This window comes from Anoplopoma fimbria, chromosome 1 (genome assembly GCF_027596085.1).
Source record: "Anoplopoma fimbria isolate UVic2021 breed Golden Eagle Sablefish chromosome 1, Afim_UVic_2022, whole genome shotgun sequence".
In the NCBI taxonomy this organism is placed as follows: Eukaryota; Metazoa; Chordata; class Actinopteri; order Perciformes; family Anoplopomatidae; genus Anoplopoma; species Anoplopoma fimbria.
The window spans coordinates 921,048-936,630 of NC_072449.1; the positions used below are offsets into that span (position 1 = coordinate 921,048).

At 42.7% G+C, this 15,583-nt stretch overlaps 3 protein-coding genes across 3 annotated transcripts; 2 read left to right on the forward strand and 1 right to left on the reverse strand.

The window, feature by feature from the left end:
• Positions 1–1,501: 1,501 nt before the first annotated feature.
• LOC129091360 (olfactory receptor 11A1-like) lies at positions 1,502–2,452 on the forward strand. The gene has a single exon (XM_054598949.1). The coding sequence runs from the start codon at positions 1,502–1,504 to the stop codon at positions 2,450–2,452; it is 951 nt and encodes a 316-aa protein (XP_054454924.1).
• Positions 2,453–4,934: 2,482 nt separating this feature from the next.
• Positions 4,935–5,897, forward strand: LOC129091369 (olfactory receptor 11A1-like). Its single transcript, XM_054598961.1, has one exon. The coding sequence runs from the start codon at positions 4,935–4,937 to the stop codon at positions 5,895–5,897; it is 963 nt and encodes a 320-aa protein (XP_054454936.1).
• A 7,849-nt stretch (positions 5,898–13,746) lies between these two features.
• Positions 13,747–14,676, reverse strand: LOC129096367 (olfactory receptor 10J4-like). The gene has a single exon (XM_054605138.1). The coding sequence runs from the start codon at positions 14,674–14,676 to the stop codon at positions 13,747–13,749; it is 930 nt and encodes a 309-aa protein (XP_054461113.1).
• Positions 14,677–15,583: the final 907 nt, after the last annotated feature.

Consider the following 15,583-nt stretch of genomic DNA (forward strand, 5'->3'; position numbering starts at 1 on the left):
GAGCAAGGTAGTTCTCCAATCAGAGGGTCGGTGGTTCGAGACACTTAACCCCAAGTTGCTCCTGAAGGCTTGCCATCGGTGTGGACTGGATGATGAATGTTAGTTAGAGTCTGATGGTGGCACCTTGATGGTAGCCTGTCATCAGTGTGTGAATGGGTGAATGACATGTAATATACTACTGACTGTAAGTCGCTTTGGATAAAAGCGTCTGCTAAATGACTCTAATGTAATGTAATGTAATGTACACTGAAAAGCTGGAAAACAGGTTTTCAGCCAACGACCCTGCGTCAGTGTGGAGAGGCCTGCAGGAACTCACCAACTACAGGAGACCATCCCCCCACACTGTGGAGAACCATCGACTGGCTAACGACCTGAATGTGTACTGCAGGTTTGACAAGCCAACCTTCACACCTGACATCAAACAACCACCTACACCTGCCACCTCCTCACCACCACAGGGTGTGTCACCCTCCGGCCTGAAAGTCTGTGCTGACCAGCTGGCCCCCATCTTCACGCAGATCTTCAACCGTTCACTGGAGCTGTATGAAGTCTCCTCCTGCTTCAAACGCTACACCATCATCCCGGTTCCCAAGAAATCCTTTGAGAAACTGGTGTTGACCCACCTGAAGGACTTCACAGGCCCCTGCTGGACCCCCTGCAGTTTGCCCAGCGGGAAAACAGGTCAGTGGATGATGCAGTCAACATGGCACTGCACTACTGGCTGCAACACCTCGACTCCCCAGGGTCATATGCAAGGGTTCCGTTTGTGGACTTCAGCTCGACGTTCAACACCATCATCCCAGAAACACTCCATTCCAAACTCTCCCAGCTCACTGTACCAGCCTCCATCTGTCAGTGGACCACTAACCTCCTGACAGACAGGCCACAGCAGGTGAGGCTGGGAAAAAAATCTCATCAAGCATCCGGACTACCAGCACTGGTGCCCCCATTGATGTGTGCTCTCCCCACTGCTCTTCTCCCTCTACACAACAATTGCACCTCAGGAGATCCAGCTGTCAAACTCCTGAAGTTCGCAGACGACACAATTGTGACATCAGAACACTAATTTCTTTGAATTTGGAAAATGTGCAGAAAAAAATGGAGATGTCTGTCTGATGGTTAACTATGTTATTCCCCGTCTGCCATGACAGGAATGAGGTGGGAGTGCTGTGTTGTTATTCCCATGACATGAAGAGGTATAAAGGTCAGATATCTTTGCTGCAGAGCTGAGCGGTGTGTCATGTCAATGTTTCTGTGTCATTTAGGAAATCTGTTTTAAATATATTTGTTAATTCATTGAGGCTGGTAAGTAAATTGTAAGAATTGATGAATGTGAGTTTCTCTTTTGTCTACGTTTGATCATTTTAAACTAAAACCGTGATGCTCTGCAAAAATGAAAACCGTGAGAGAACAATGTCTTTAATTACAACAAATAATTTTGTTTGATTTGAAAAATGTGAAGCGAACCTTGTTACAATTAGTTTTGTCATCCAAAACAAAAATGATGGTAAATTCAACTTTAACATACTTCATTCTTGGCACCTACATAAATGTAGGTACTTTGAAGTACTTGTATTTTATGATAACTATGTTTTTATACATTGTTGTTGTTATTGTCAACGTATTTCTGATTGCTGTTATCTGTATGAACAGAAGCTTACATGAACCTATGTACCTTTTTCTGTGCAGCCTGTTTGTAAATGAACTGTATGGAAGTACAGGGTTGTTTCCATTCCTTCTGGTTCAGATCCTCTCTGACGTTCACACTGTTTCTGCTCCACTTTGTTACCTGCAGATTTATTGTTTGTATACTTATGCACATGTAGAGTTTTGTAATTTAGCCATCATGTCTTTTGACAGATATCTTGCTATCTGTTGTCCTCTACAATATAACACTCGTATGACATTTAACAAGGCGCTTATCTTTATTGCTGTTGTATGGTTTTATTCTTTTGTGAAATTCTTAATAACTTTATCCTTAAACATCCGTTTGAAAATGTGTGGAAACGTCATTAACAGTTTGTATTGTCATAACTACCTTGTTGTTAAGTTGGCGTGTTCTGATACTGTAGTGAATAACATTTATGGATTGTTTGGTGTTGTTCTCACCATCTTAGTCCCTCTGCTTCCAATCCTTTACTCTTACATGAAGATTCTTAGAGTTTGTTTCTCTGGTTCTAAACAGACCAGACAGAGAGCTGTCAGTACCTGCACACCTCACCTCACTTCTCTGCTCAACTTTTCTTTTGGCTGCTGCTTTGAAATAGTTCAGAGTAGATTTGATATGACCAGTGTACCCAGAGTACTGCGTATCATCCTGTCACTGTATTTTCTCATCATACAGCCACTTTTGAATCCTATCATGTTTGGATTGCAGATGTCAAAGATACGGAAAACATGTAAACAAGTCCTTTGCTATAAAATGTTGACCTTTCGCAAAGATACTATATAGATGAAATAACAGTAAAGTAACAGTATCAGCAAATGATTCATGACATCAATGTTTGAAATGTATTGATTAAAAACATTCAACTGATTGCAACAATTATGGCAGTGTTCATGGTTTTGATTTTAATGTTTTTCTACATCCAAAATGCTTCATAATATTTATCAATCCAGAGACAAATTGTGTCACCTAAATGTTTACACAGAGCAATACACACACACACACATATATATATATATATATATATATATATATATATTGACAAAGGCAGTCACCTTTGAAACAAAATCACTATGTATAGTTTGTATTGGCTATAGTGCACAGCAGTGTGAGGTTTACGTGAAAAACTTGAGTTTTGGGGTTTTGTGTAACAGAAGTGAACAAGGACAGGTTCATAATGACACATGTAGTAACAGCTTCAGTATCGCTTACTGTTGCAATACTCAAGGGGTCAGGGGCCACATAACACACAACTAACATGGATTTATTGGGGGGAGATTATCCTGTACCCATGCAAGGACCCTGGTTCAGAGGATGTCGTTTGTGTACAGATTGTAAAGCACTCTGAGGCAAATGTGGTTTGTGTTGTCGCCTCACAGCAAGAGGGGCCCGGGTTCGATTGTCAGGCTAGAAGGTCCTTCTGTTAAGAGTTTGCATGTTCTCCCCATGGCATTGTTACCTGTCGAGGGTGAACCCTGCCTTCGCCCAATGACAGCTGGGATCGGCTCCAGGACCCCCAGGGACCCTTAACAGGATAAGTAGTTAAAGATAATGAATGGATGGATGAACACATGAACTGTAGACTGGATAGGTATGAGAACCGACAACCACTCTGGCCGTCCACAGCCACTCACCTCCATGTTACACTGACAAAGGGGGTTGCCCTACAGCCCAACGTTGTCCGGAGACTTCATTATTTCAGGTTGAATCTCATTCTCCCTTGGCACTTTGTTACTGTGGAGCTTTTGGACTGACACCAGAGATATTGGCAAGACTTTCCCAGAGTCTCCGAGCTCTCCCTTCTGTATGGAGGACGAGTCAGATGGGTTCAGAAGGACCTCCAAATTTAACCTCACACCATATGACAATATCCTTAGTCAGGAGTTCTGCTACCTGCTGAAAACAGTCTGGTCCTAAGCCCTGCCTCATCCTCCAAAGTTGTCTAAAGATTTGCCAGGATCTTTTTGAGGCAGACGGAAAGGCCGTTTCCATGGCTTTGCCAAATTTGACCAGCACATGGATTTTCTGCCTCTGTTACAACAGTATCTGCAGTCTTTCTGGCCTCCTGATTCCTGTCTGCTGCTTCAGGAGTCCCTTTGGCCAACAAAACCTCAAAGGACTCCTTCCGCTTGATGGCCTCCTTCTCTGCTACTATCCACCATCTGGTGGACAGCTCTGCTGTATCCGAGACACACGGCTTCAGATGTGATGACATGACTACAAACATCAGCTGTGGGCTTGTACGTATCCCTGCAACCAACCGACGCATTTCACCTTTGACCCAGTAGGAAACATGTTATGCATGTTGTGTCAACAAAGCAGCAGACCAATGTCATCCTATTGGGCTGAGGCCACCCTGAAAGTAATGGCTGAGGTGGAGGCTGAGAAAGTCATGAAGTAAATCAAAGGGGTGTTTCAGTCAATGTCTGTATGTGGACACCTGGGGTCCAAACTGAGTCCCAGGTCTTGTCACCAGCTGACCTCCCTGGTTGTGCATGGATGATTGATATGTTTGAGAGGCCACAGGATTCATGGAGTGGTCCTTCAGAGCGCAGTGACATCATCATGTTTACCATATATATGCTGCATGTGTAACAAATCATGCGCACAATATTGATTGTCACTTCTATGCAGATAATACCCAGTTGTACATACACATTGAGCCAGGCACCACCACTCTTTCTTATATAATGTCCTGCCTTGCCGACTTAAAAAAAAATGGTTGGCTATAAACTTCCTGCAATTAAATGACTCTGAATCAGATTTAATTATCATGACTTATTATAACTGCATATCAGTGTCTTCACAAGAGACCCTTAACTGACAGCCCACTGCTCTTAAAGTGCTGAGGTAGGGTTAAATGCAGAAGTCAAATGTCATGTATCTACCTTTATTTATATAACCATTGAAATAAAGTTAAAATAAGGTAAAGTTTAGATTAGATAAAACACACACCATCTTTTGGTTGTGATATCCTGACCTGGGTCTGTCCATCTGTTGAGCTGTTGACATACTTCCCTGTTATTGGCTTTCTTGGGCCTTGTGGCTATTTTTGCATTCTAAAAGAGCTTATAAAGCAGCAGAAGTGACTGCAACCGTCTGCAGCACAGCAGGTGACAAAAGGAAAAGGCTATTGAAGCAGCGTTAGTGAGCTTCATTGTAAAGCTCAAGAAATATGACAATGCTTTTCAAAACTAATTCTTGATTCAAACAATTAGATTTTGTTTATTGTTATTTGTTTATTGTTATTTGTCCCTTTTAAAGAATTATGTTTAATTTAACTTTATCCGGTATATCTTATTTCATTCTTGAAAATTATGTGTATGTAGGAACTTTGAGATATTTTTATTTTATGATAACTATGTTTTTATACATTGTTATTGTTATTGTCAACGTATTTCTGATTGCTGTTATCTGTATGAACAGAAGCTTACATGAACCTATGTACCTTTTTCTGTGCAGCCTGTTTGTAAATGAACTGTATGGTAGTACAGGGTTGTTTCCATTCCTTCTGGTTCAGATCCTCTCTGACGTTCACACTGTTTCTGCTCCACTTTGTTTCCTGCAGATTTTCTCTTTGTATTCTTATGCAAATATAGAGTTTTGTAATTTAGCCATCATGTCTTATGACAGATATCTTGCTATCTGTTATCCTCTACAATATAGCACTCGTTTGCCATCGAACAAGGTGTGTATCTTTATTGTTGTGATATGGTTGTATTCCTTTGTTAGATGCATCATCAATCTATCCTTACATTTTCGTTTGACATTTTGTGGAAACGTCATTAACAGTCTAGTTTGCACTAACTACCTTGTTGTTAAGTTGGCGTGTTCTGATACTGTAGTGAATAACATTTATGGATTGTTTGGTGTTGTTCTCTCTATTTTAGTCCCTCTGCTTCCAATCCTTTACTCTTACATGAAGATTCTTAGAGTTTGTTTCTCTGGTTCTAAACAGACCAGACAGAGAGCTGTCAGTACCTGCACACCTCACCTCACTTCTCTGCTCAACTTTTCTTTTGGCTGCTGCTTTGAAATAGTTCAGAGTAGATTTGATATGACCAGTGTACCCAGAGTACTGCGTATCATCCTGTCACTGTATTTTCTCATCATACAGCCACTTTCGAATCCTATCATGTTTGGATTGCAGATGTCAAAGATACGGAAAACATGTAAACAAGTCCTTTGCTATAAAATGTTGACCTTTCGCAGATATCCGATGTTGACATAAAGTATCAGTAAATCAATATCAATATCTTGCATTGAAATGTTTGCTCAATTCAGAAATGAATGCAAAATCTGACTATCATCTACTCTTAGGCAATATGGTGTGTTGAAAATAAAATTCCAGCTATGAAAACTTGAACCAAATATATTTATTTAATCTGAAGCACGAGTTGGGCTGATCATTCAACCCATATACTGGTTCATATTGACTGGAAGGCTGGTTTGACTTTACCTCACAAGTTAATGTTTTTATTTTCAAAATTAATATTTAAATACTTTACTCAAAATAACTTGACATTTTTTTGAAAGACATTTTATTTTACATTTGTGATGAGACGTAGGGGTTTTGCCTGTTGGAGGTGCTCCACCATGTTTTATTTCAACTAATGATTGAGAGAAATAGGAAATAAAGAAACAGATTCACCTATTGTACACTGCATCGGTAACATTATGTATACTTAAAGTCAACATCTAATGTCAGCTGACACCAAAATCAGGCTTTTTGGTGTCAGCAAATAACCATGCAGCTGGGTAGATACCACATGGTTCAATGTTCAACTGTCACTGAGATTGAACCACTCACCCAATGGCTGCAAAAAAAAAACTACGTGCTCCTATAAAGCAAATAATAAGATAAGATAAGATAAGATAATCCTTTATTAGTCCCGCAGCGGGGAAATTTGCAGACTTACAACAGCGTAGAGTAAAGTGCACACAAGAGACATAGTAGAAGAAGACAAGCTAAGAATAAAAAATAAAGAAATAAAAAATAAAATAAAACAAGTATTATAAATAAGCAATAAAAAAACAGTAGAAAAAAAAACAAAAAAAACAACAATAACTGAAATATTATATTTACAGACAGAGAAAAAAACAACAACTATTTTAACTATTTTTAACTTTCCTAACTACTATTGCACGGTGTAGTGTATTGCACAGGTTATTATTGTCATGTGGTCTGCTGGGAGCAGAGCTGGTTGTGCAGCCTGACAGCAGCAGGAAGGAAGGACCTGCGGTACCTCTCCTTCACACACCGGGGTGAAGCAGCCGGTGGCTGAAGGAGCTGCACAGAGCTGCCAGGGTGTCCTGCATGGGGTGGGAGGTGTTGTTCATCAGGGATGATAGCTTGGCCATCACCCTCCTGTCTCCCACCACCTCCACCGTATCCAGTGGACACCCCAGCACACTGCTGGCCTTCCTGACAAGTTTGTTCAGTCTCTTCTTGTCAGCTGCTGAGATGCTGCTGCTCCAGCAGACCACTGCATAGAAGATGGCTGATGCCACCACGGAGTTGAAAAAGGTCTTCAGGAGTGCTCCCTGCACTCCAAAGGACCTCAGTCTCCTCAGCAGATACAGTCTGCTCTGACCCTTTTGTAAAGTGCCTTTGAATGATTAGTCCAGTCCAGTTTATTGTTCAAGTGAACACCCAGGTACTTATAAGATTTCACAATCTCAATGTCCTGTCCCTGGATGTTCACTGGTTCCGGAGGACAGTGTTTTCCCGGCGGAAGTCCACCACCAGCTCTTTGGTTTTACCAGAGTTGATCTGGAGGCGGTTCCGCCGGCACCATCCTATGAAGTCCTGGTTCAGTTCTCTGTATTCCCTCTCATCGCCGGTGGAGATGAGGTGACGATTGCAGAGTCGTCAGAGAACTTTTGCAGGTGGCAGGTAGCAGAGTTATGTTTGAAGTCTGATGTGTAGATGGAGGAAAGGAGCCAGAACGGTTCCCTGTGGGGCCCCCGTGCTGCAGGACACCAGATCTGACTCACACTCCCCTATCCTCACATACTGTGGACGGTTGGTGAGGTAGTCCAGTATCCATGCAGTGAGGTGGTGGTCCACCCCGGTCTGCTCCAGCTTGTCCCTCAGAAGCAAAGGCTGGATGGTGTTGAAGGCACTGGAGAAGTCGAAGAACATGACTCTCACAGTGCTTCCAGCCTTTTCCAGGTGAGAAAGGCATCTTTGTAGCAGGTAGATGACAGCGTCATCCACCCCGATGCCAGGTTGATAGGCGAACTGAAGAGGGTCCAAAGATGAGGTCACCAGGGGGCGGAGGTGCACAAGGACCAGCCGCTCCAGGGTCTTCATCAGGTGGGATGTTAGAGCCACCGGCCTGAAGCTGGCTGATCAAATCTGTTAAAGAATAAGTTCAGATCATTCACCCACTGTTGGTCCCCCACAGGTTGTTGGTTGGGCCCCTTGTGGCCAGACATGGCCTTGAGGCTCTTCCAGACTCCGCTGATGTTGTTCTGCTGCAGCTGATCCTCCATCTTTGTCCTGTAGATATTCTTCCCCTCCCTTATCTTCCTCCTCAGCTCCCTCTGCACAGTCCTCAGCTCCTCCTTGTTTCCTGATCTAAAGACCCTCTTCTTCTCCTTGAGGAGGGTCTTTATCTCAGGATTGATCCAGGGTTTGCTGTTGGAAAACACCGTACAGTCCTGGTGGGTACGGTGTTCTCCACACAAAAGTTTATGTAATCCGTTATGGTGTCTGTGAGACCCTCGATGTCCTCCCCATGGGCATCACTGAACACTTCCCACACAGTCGAGTCGAAACAGTCCTTAAGAGCCTCCTCGGCTTCATCGGACCATCTTTTGACTGTGCGGGTCACAGCTGGCTGCCTGTGCACAAGAGGTTTGTACACAGGCCGGAGGTGCACCAGGTTGTGATCAGATCTTCCCAGGGGAGGGAGGGGTGATGAAGTGTATGCCTCCTTGGTGTTGGCATACAGTAGGTCCAGGGTTCTGTTGTCTCTGGTGGGGCAGGTGATGTACTGGGTGAAGGTGGGCAGAGTGGAGGACGGAGGGGCATGATTAAAGTCACCAGAGAGGAGGAGGAGGGCATTGGGATGTTGTGTCAGCAGCCTGCTTGTCGCCGAGTGTATGACGTCACAGGCCGCTTCTCCGTTAGCAGAGGGGGGAATATACGCAGCTATCATGATAACGTGCGAGAATTCCCTCGGTAAATATACCGGCCTCATGCTAACGGCCAACAGCTCAATGTCCGCTGTACAGGTCTGCTCCTTAACAGTGATGTGCCCAGAGTTACACCATCTATCATTCACAAACACTGCCAGGCCTCCTCCCTTCCTCTTACCGCTCTCCGCTGTCCTGTCTGCCCGGATGATGCGGAACCCGTCCAGTGCAGCGTTGGTGTCCGGAGTCATCTCCGTGAGCCATGTCTCCGTGAACACCATGACGCTACACTCCCGGTATTCCTTCTGATGGCGAGTCAGTGCTGATAACTCGTCCATCTTGTTGGGGAGAGACCTCACGTTTCCCATGATGATGGAGGGGAGGACGGGTTTAAAACGTCTCCTCCTGGCGCGACGTTCTGCCCCAGCACGGCATCCCCGTCTCCTCCTCCTCAGCTCACGGGGAACCTCGGGTCTCTCCTCCGGCAGCAGCGGCGCAGTGTCCCGGAGCGCTAACAGCTGACCCCTGCTGTAAACAAAGGGGGCCATGGCTGCGGGCTGAGCCTCCGGGCACGGAGGTGGAAAGTGCAGAAAAGTGCAGGTAGACCACGTGAAAGTCTACGAGTCTTACTGCCATAGTGCAAAATGCTTACGAAAATTAAATAAGTAAAAAAAAAAGTAACAAAAAGTAACAAAAAAAACACAATTTAAAGGAAAAAGCTCACAGGTGAGCAGGAGCTGCTGTAAGAGGCAGCCACTCGCGCGGCGCCATTTTACACAATAGGGAATCAACTCAGGAGCAATGTAGTTGAGATTTTAAATTCTAGCCACATATCCCAATTTCTTTCTAAGATGACATAAATGATTCATATAATAAGAGTAGTAAGCAGAGTAATGAAGGAAAAAAATAAGACTAATAATAATAACAGCAGCAATGGATATAGTAGGATAATAATAACGATAAGAGCAGTAATGTGACTAATAATAATAGTGGTAGTAGCAGTGGGTGTCAGCCGGACCACAGCAGAGGGACATGAACACGGTCCAGATATAACCACGATACATGGAAACCTGAGAGGAGAGAAAACTCCGGGGAAGAAGCAAAGTCAGTAATGTGCATAAATAGGACATGAATACATAAAGATGGAGAGAGAGAAGAGGAGAGAGGAGCTCAGTGTATCCTAGGTAGTCCAACGGTAGTCTAGGCCTATAGCTGCATATCTAGGGGCTGGACCAAGGAGAACCTGAACCAGCCCTAACTATAAACCTGAACCAGTCCTAACTATAAACCTGAACCAGTCCTAACTATAGACCTGAACCAGTCCTAACTATAAACCTGAACCAGTCCTAACTATAAACCTGAACCAGTCCTAACTATAAACCTGAACCAGTCCTAACTATAAACCTGGAACCAGCCCTAACTATAAACCTAACCAGTCCTAACTATAAACCTGAACCAGTCCTAACTATAAACCTGAACCAGTCCTAACTATAAACCTGAACCAGTCCTAACTATAGACCTGAACCAGTCCTAACTATAGACCTGAACCAGTCCTAACTATAAACCTAGAACCAGTCCTAACTAAAACCTAACCAGTCCTAACTATAGACCTGAACCAGTCCTAACTATAGACCTGAACCAGTCCTAACTATAAACCTGAACCAGTCCTAACTATAGACCTGAACCAGCCCTAACTATAGACCTGAACCAGTCCTAACTATAGACCTGAACCAGGCCTAACTATAGACCTGAACCAGTCCTAACTATAAACCTGAACCAGTCCTAACTATAGACCTGAACCAGCCCTAACTATAAACCTGAACCAGCCCTAACTATAGACCTGAACCAGTCCTAACTATAAACCTGAACCAGCCCTAACTATAAACCTGAACCAGCTTTAACTATAAACCTGAACCAGCCCTAACTATAAGCGTTTAGCTTAGTCTTAAATGTGGTGAGTGTGTTTCCATCCTGGACTGAAACTGAAAGCTGATTCCACAGAAGAGAAGCCTGATAGCTCAAGGCTCTGGCTCCCATTATACTTCTTGAGACTCCAGGAACCACAGGTAACCCTGCATTTAAGGACTGCATTTTAATTGGATTCTTGATTTAACAGGGAGCCAGTGCAGAGAAGCTAATACTGGAGTAATATGATCTATTTTCTGAGTTTTTGTTAGAACACATGCTGCAGCATTCTGGATCAACTGTAGAGATTTAAGTGATGTATTAGAGCAGCCTGATAAGTAATCTAGTCTAGTAGTAACAAATGGATGAACTAATTTTTCTGCATCACTTTGTGACAGGATGTGCCTATCTTTTTAAATGTTAGGTAGGTTAAAAAAGGCTGTCCCTGAGATTTGTTTTTGCATCCATTATATCTTTGAGGCAGTTGGTGATGGTGAAGTGGGTGGTGGGGGTGATGGATTTTGTGGAAATGTAGAGCTGGATGTCGTCAGCGTAGTAGTGGAAATGGCGACCATGGTTGGTATGATGTTACCAACGGGCAGTATGTTGAGGATGAAGAGGACATTGGGACATCTTGAGAGACTGGGGCTTTGTCAGAGTTTAACTTATTGATGTGAATGAACTGTTGGCAGTCAGAGAGGTTTGCTTTGAACCAGGAGAGGGCTGTGACATGATATGGAGGGAGGACTCAGGACGGGAGAGGAGGATGGAGTAGTTGATGGTGTCAAAGGCAGCACTGAGGTCGAGTAGTATTAGGATGTTGAAGGAGTGGTCATCTGAGGAGAGGAGGAGATCGTTGGTGACTTTGATTAGGGCCGTTTCTGTGCTGTGATGAGATCTGAATCCAGATTGAAACGCTTCGTAGAGTTGGTTGGAGTCCATTTGGGTTTTGCAAGTGGTCAGTTGGTTGTAGATGGTCTCAATGTTTGCTTTGTAGAATGACAGGAAGGAGTTACATTTCTCTTCAGCCTGATAAGTCCTGTTATCAATGATGATTTAACACTTCCCCCATTGACTGACTGGATGAGCATGGGTACAAATCCCTCTGTTCTTTTGGCACACTTGAATAGCACACTTGAATAGCACACTTGAATAGCACACTTGAATAGCACACTTGAATAGCACACTTGAATAGCACACTTGAATAGCACACTTGAATAGCACACTTGAATAGCACTTCATCTTTTCTGACTCCAGACTATTCCATCCATTTTCTCTCATCACACTACTTTAGCACCTCAATCTACCAACATTATTATTTTGCTATGTGTACTCTTATGTGTAGAATTATTAACCTTAGCCATTGTGTCTTATGACAGATATCTCGTTATCTTCTATCCTCTACAATATCAGACACAAATGAAATATTAGGGGTTGTTTTTTATGAGGGGAAGTAACTTTGCTTTCCACTGGTGAACACAAATCCACCAAAAGTGTTGTTTTAAACAAATGTAAACAGACAAAAATATTAGCACAGGAAGATTTGGGTTTTCAAGTAAAACATTTCACACACAGTGTATACATAGTGGTCCCAGTGGTGATTTGCATTCATTGGCATTTGCACTGCAGTTTCTTGTGTTCAAATGACATACTTTTGATTGTTCAATATCTACCAATGATATGGGCTATTCCAATTTAAATTGCTTTATAATGCTTGATAATGACTTCATAAGTCTTTATAAAATGATTCATAATGTTTATAACTATGTGTATTGATATATACGCGTTATGTATATTCATCAGTGCTTATAACTTTAAGTATGCAAAGTATCTTTAATGCTTTATAGAGATGGGCCTCATAAAAAGTGTTACCGGAACAACATTTATTTTGTTTTTGTTTATTGAACTATTTGCACAACATCTTTTTACAACAAGGTAATTCAAAATGCTTTACATACTAAAATTAAGGATTAAGAAAATATATAAAATAAACAAAAATGCAAAATGAAAAGGCTTCTTCACATATGAGCTGATAATGTAATTGTCCTACTGGTCCAGCTGTTTACAATGTACGGCACCTTTACATGTCAGGAACTGGAAGAGTGACTTTATTCAAATAGTTGTTCAGCACAGGACTTTAATCACAGTGTATTTCTATAACCATTACAACCACTGACAAAGCAGCAACTGCACAATTTTTTAATTTCCATCCATCCATCCATTTCCTTCCGCTTATCCGGGGCCGGGTCACGGGGGCAGCAAGCTAAGGAGGGTCCTCCAGACGTCCTTCTCCCCAGCAACACTTTCCAGCTCCTCCTGGGGAACCAGGAGGCATCCTGATCAGATGCCCGAGCCACCTCAGCTGGCCCCTTTCGACGCGAAGGAGCAGCGGCTCTACTCCGAGCTCCCTCCGGATGTCTGAGCTCCTCACCCTCTCTCTAAGGCTGAGCTCCTCACCCTCTCTCTAAGGCTGAGCCCAGCCACCCTACTTTTTCGGGCTGGGCCCGGCCGGGCCCCATGTGCCAAGGCCCGGCCACCGGGTCTGGCTCAAGGAGGGTGCCCCGGTTTCCCTATTCCGGGCAAGGTGCCACAACCTTGCATCGTCCGATTCATTGGGGTTTTGTGAATCGCTCTTAGTCTGACCCCTCCCCGAGACCACTTTGCCTTGGGAGACCCTGCCAGGAGCTATTGCCCCCGACAACACAGCTCTCAGGATCACTAGGGCACACAAACCCCTCCACCACGATAAGGTGGCGATTCATTGGAGGAATATAAATGTTTTGCTGATTTTAATATGCTGCCTTATGTGAAAAACGTTGTAAATAAATATAATGCACAATTCATGTCAAGATGCATCCTTTTAGCCAACTCAACAAATTACAAACATGACAGTTTTCCACTCAAAGATTCAAACTTTTGTTTAGATGTTTATTTTTTAACACCCACATTCCTTAGGCAGACATTTGCTACTAACATGACATTTTCATGTTATTGAAGCTCAGGAAAAAAACTACATGGCTTTCAACAGTACCTTACATTTTACCAAAGACCAGACTTTTACATATGATGCGGATTTTGGTCAAATTCAGTCCGTACATTAAAGGGTTGAAGAGCGGTTGACAAGTGAGAAAGTATAAAGATAAAAAGATGCGTAACATAATGGGAACTCTGTTCAAATTAAGCCTGCTCTGCACTATTTCAAAGAAACACCCAAAGGAGAAGTTCAGGAGGGAAGCGAGATGAGGTGTGCAGGTACTGACAGCTTTCTGTCTGGTCTGTTTAGAGCCAGAGAAACACACTCTAAGAATCCTCATGTAAGAGTAAAAGATTACTGTTGCAAGACCAAATAATACAATGAAAGTGTACATCAGTCCATAGATGTTGTTGACCGTTGTGTCATAGCAGGCCAGTTTCACAACAGAGTAGTTGTCACAGAGCACTCTTTCAATTATTTTCCCACACAGCTGTAAAGATGCAGTCAAAGATATCATTACTACAACATTAAGAAGAGTGAATAACCACGTTAAAGCAATAAGCATGGTAACCTTTTTAAATGCCATACGTGTGTTATATTGTAGAGGATAACATATTGCAAGATATCTGTCATAAGACATGATGGCCAAATTATAAAACTGTACGTTTGTATAAGTGTACAAACAGAAAATCTGCAGGAAACAAAAGGGCACAGAAACAGTGTGAACGTCAGAGAGGATCTGAACCAGAAGGAATGGAAACAACCCTGTACTACCAAACAGTTCATTTACAAACAGGCTGCACAGAAAAAGGTACATAGGTTCATGTAAGCTTCTGTTCATACAGATAACCACAATGAGCAAAAGATTGGTGCAAACAATTACAACATAAAAACACATAATAATCATGAAAAATAAGTATTTAAACAGCCCAAGATCAAAGTAGGCTCCAAAAGTGAAATGTGAAACCTGTGTGGAGTTTATCATCATCTGTTTGGTTCACAACAACAAGTTTGCACAAAATGAATGATTTAGACTTTCTATATTTACAGAAATCAAACTAGTTAAGATGTTAAATGTATCCTTTCCTGGACGCACAGCAAAAACTATTCTACAGAATTCAGCCTGCAAACAGTAAAGACGTCAAATCTCAGAAAGACACGTGTGACAGATTCTCCAAACGTATTATTTACCTTATTTCAATCAGGAGAGACTTCAATCAAATTCAACAATAATTCATTACACATGCATAAGAGTGAATAATACAAAGCCTTTTGCTATTGGACTCCATGGCCACGCGTATAACAGAGGAGCACAACGCTGAGATCAGCAAAGCACAATCCCCCTGGAGTCCAGACACTGGTGGTGGTGGTGGTGGGGGGACTTACTGCAATCCTTATGCTGCCTCTGCTGACGACTGGCAGAGACTGGGGTGGATGAGAGTTGCATCTGAATTATGCTGAAATGACAACTGACAGCAGCAGAGAGCATATTTTTAAAGTTTGACAGCAACGATGAGATTGGTTAAGAAAACCGTGGCAGAAACTGGTTGGTCAACTTTACGTGAATGCCCCCAATCAGCTGATAGAGTAGTCACAGGGACAGAGTGAATGAGATTATGAATGAGTCTTCCTGACTAAACTTTCACTAAGCTTCATTTCAATCAGGAGATACTTCAATAAAATTTAACAATAATTTATTACACATGCATAAGAATGAATAATACAAAGTATTTGGCTATTGGACTCCATGGCCAAGCCGTATAACAGAGGAGCACAACGCTGAGATCAGCAAAGTCAAGATAGACCACAGTAAAGTCTGGTGGGATCTCAACAGATCACCGAATTGATACTGGGGGTCTCGACAGGCAGCAGGAAAGGATATGGAGGATCTCTTT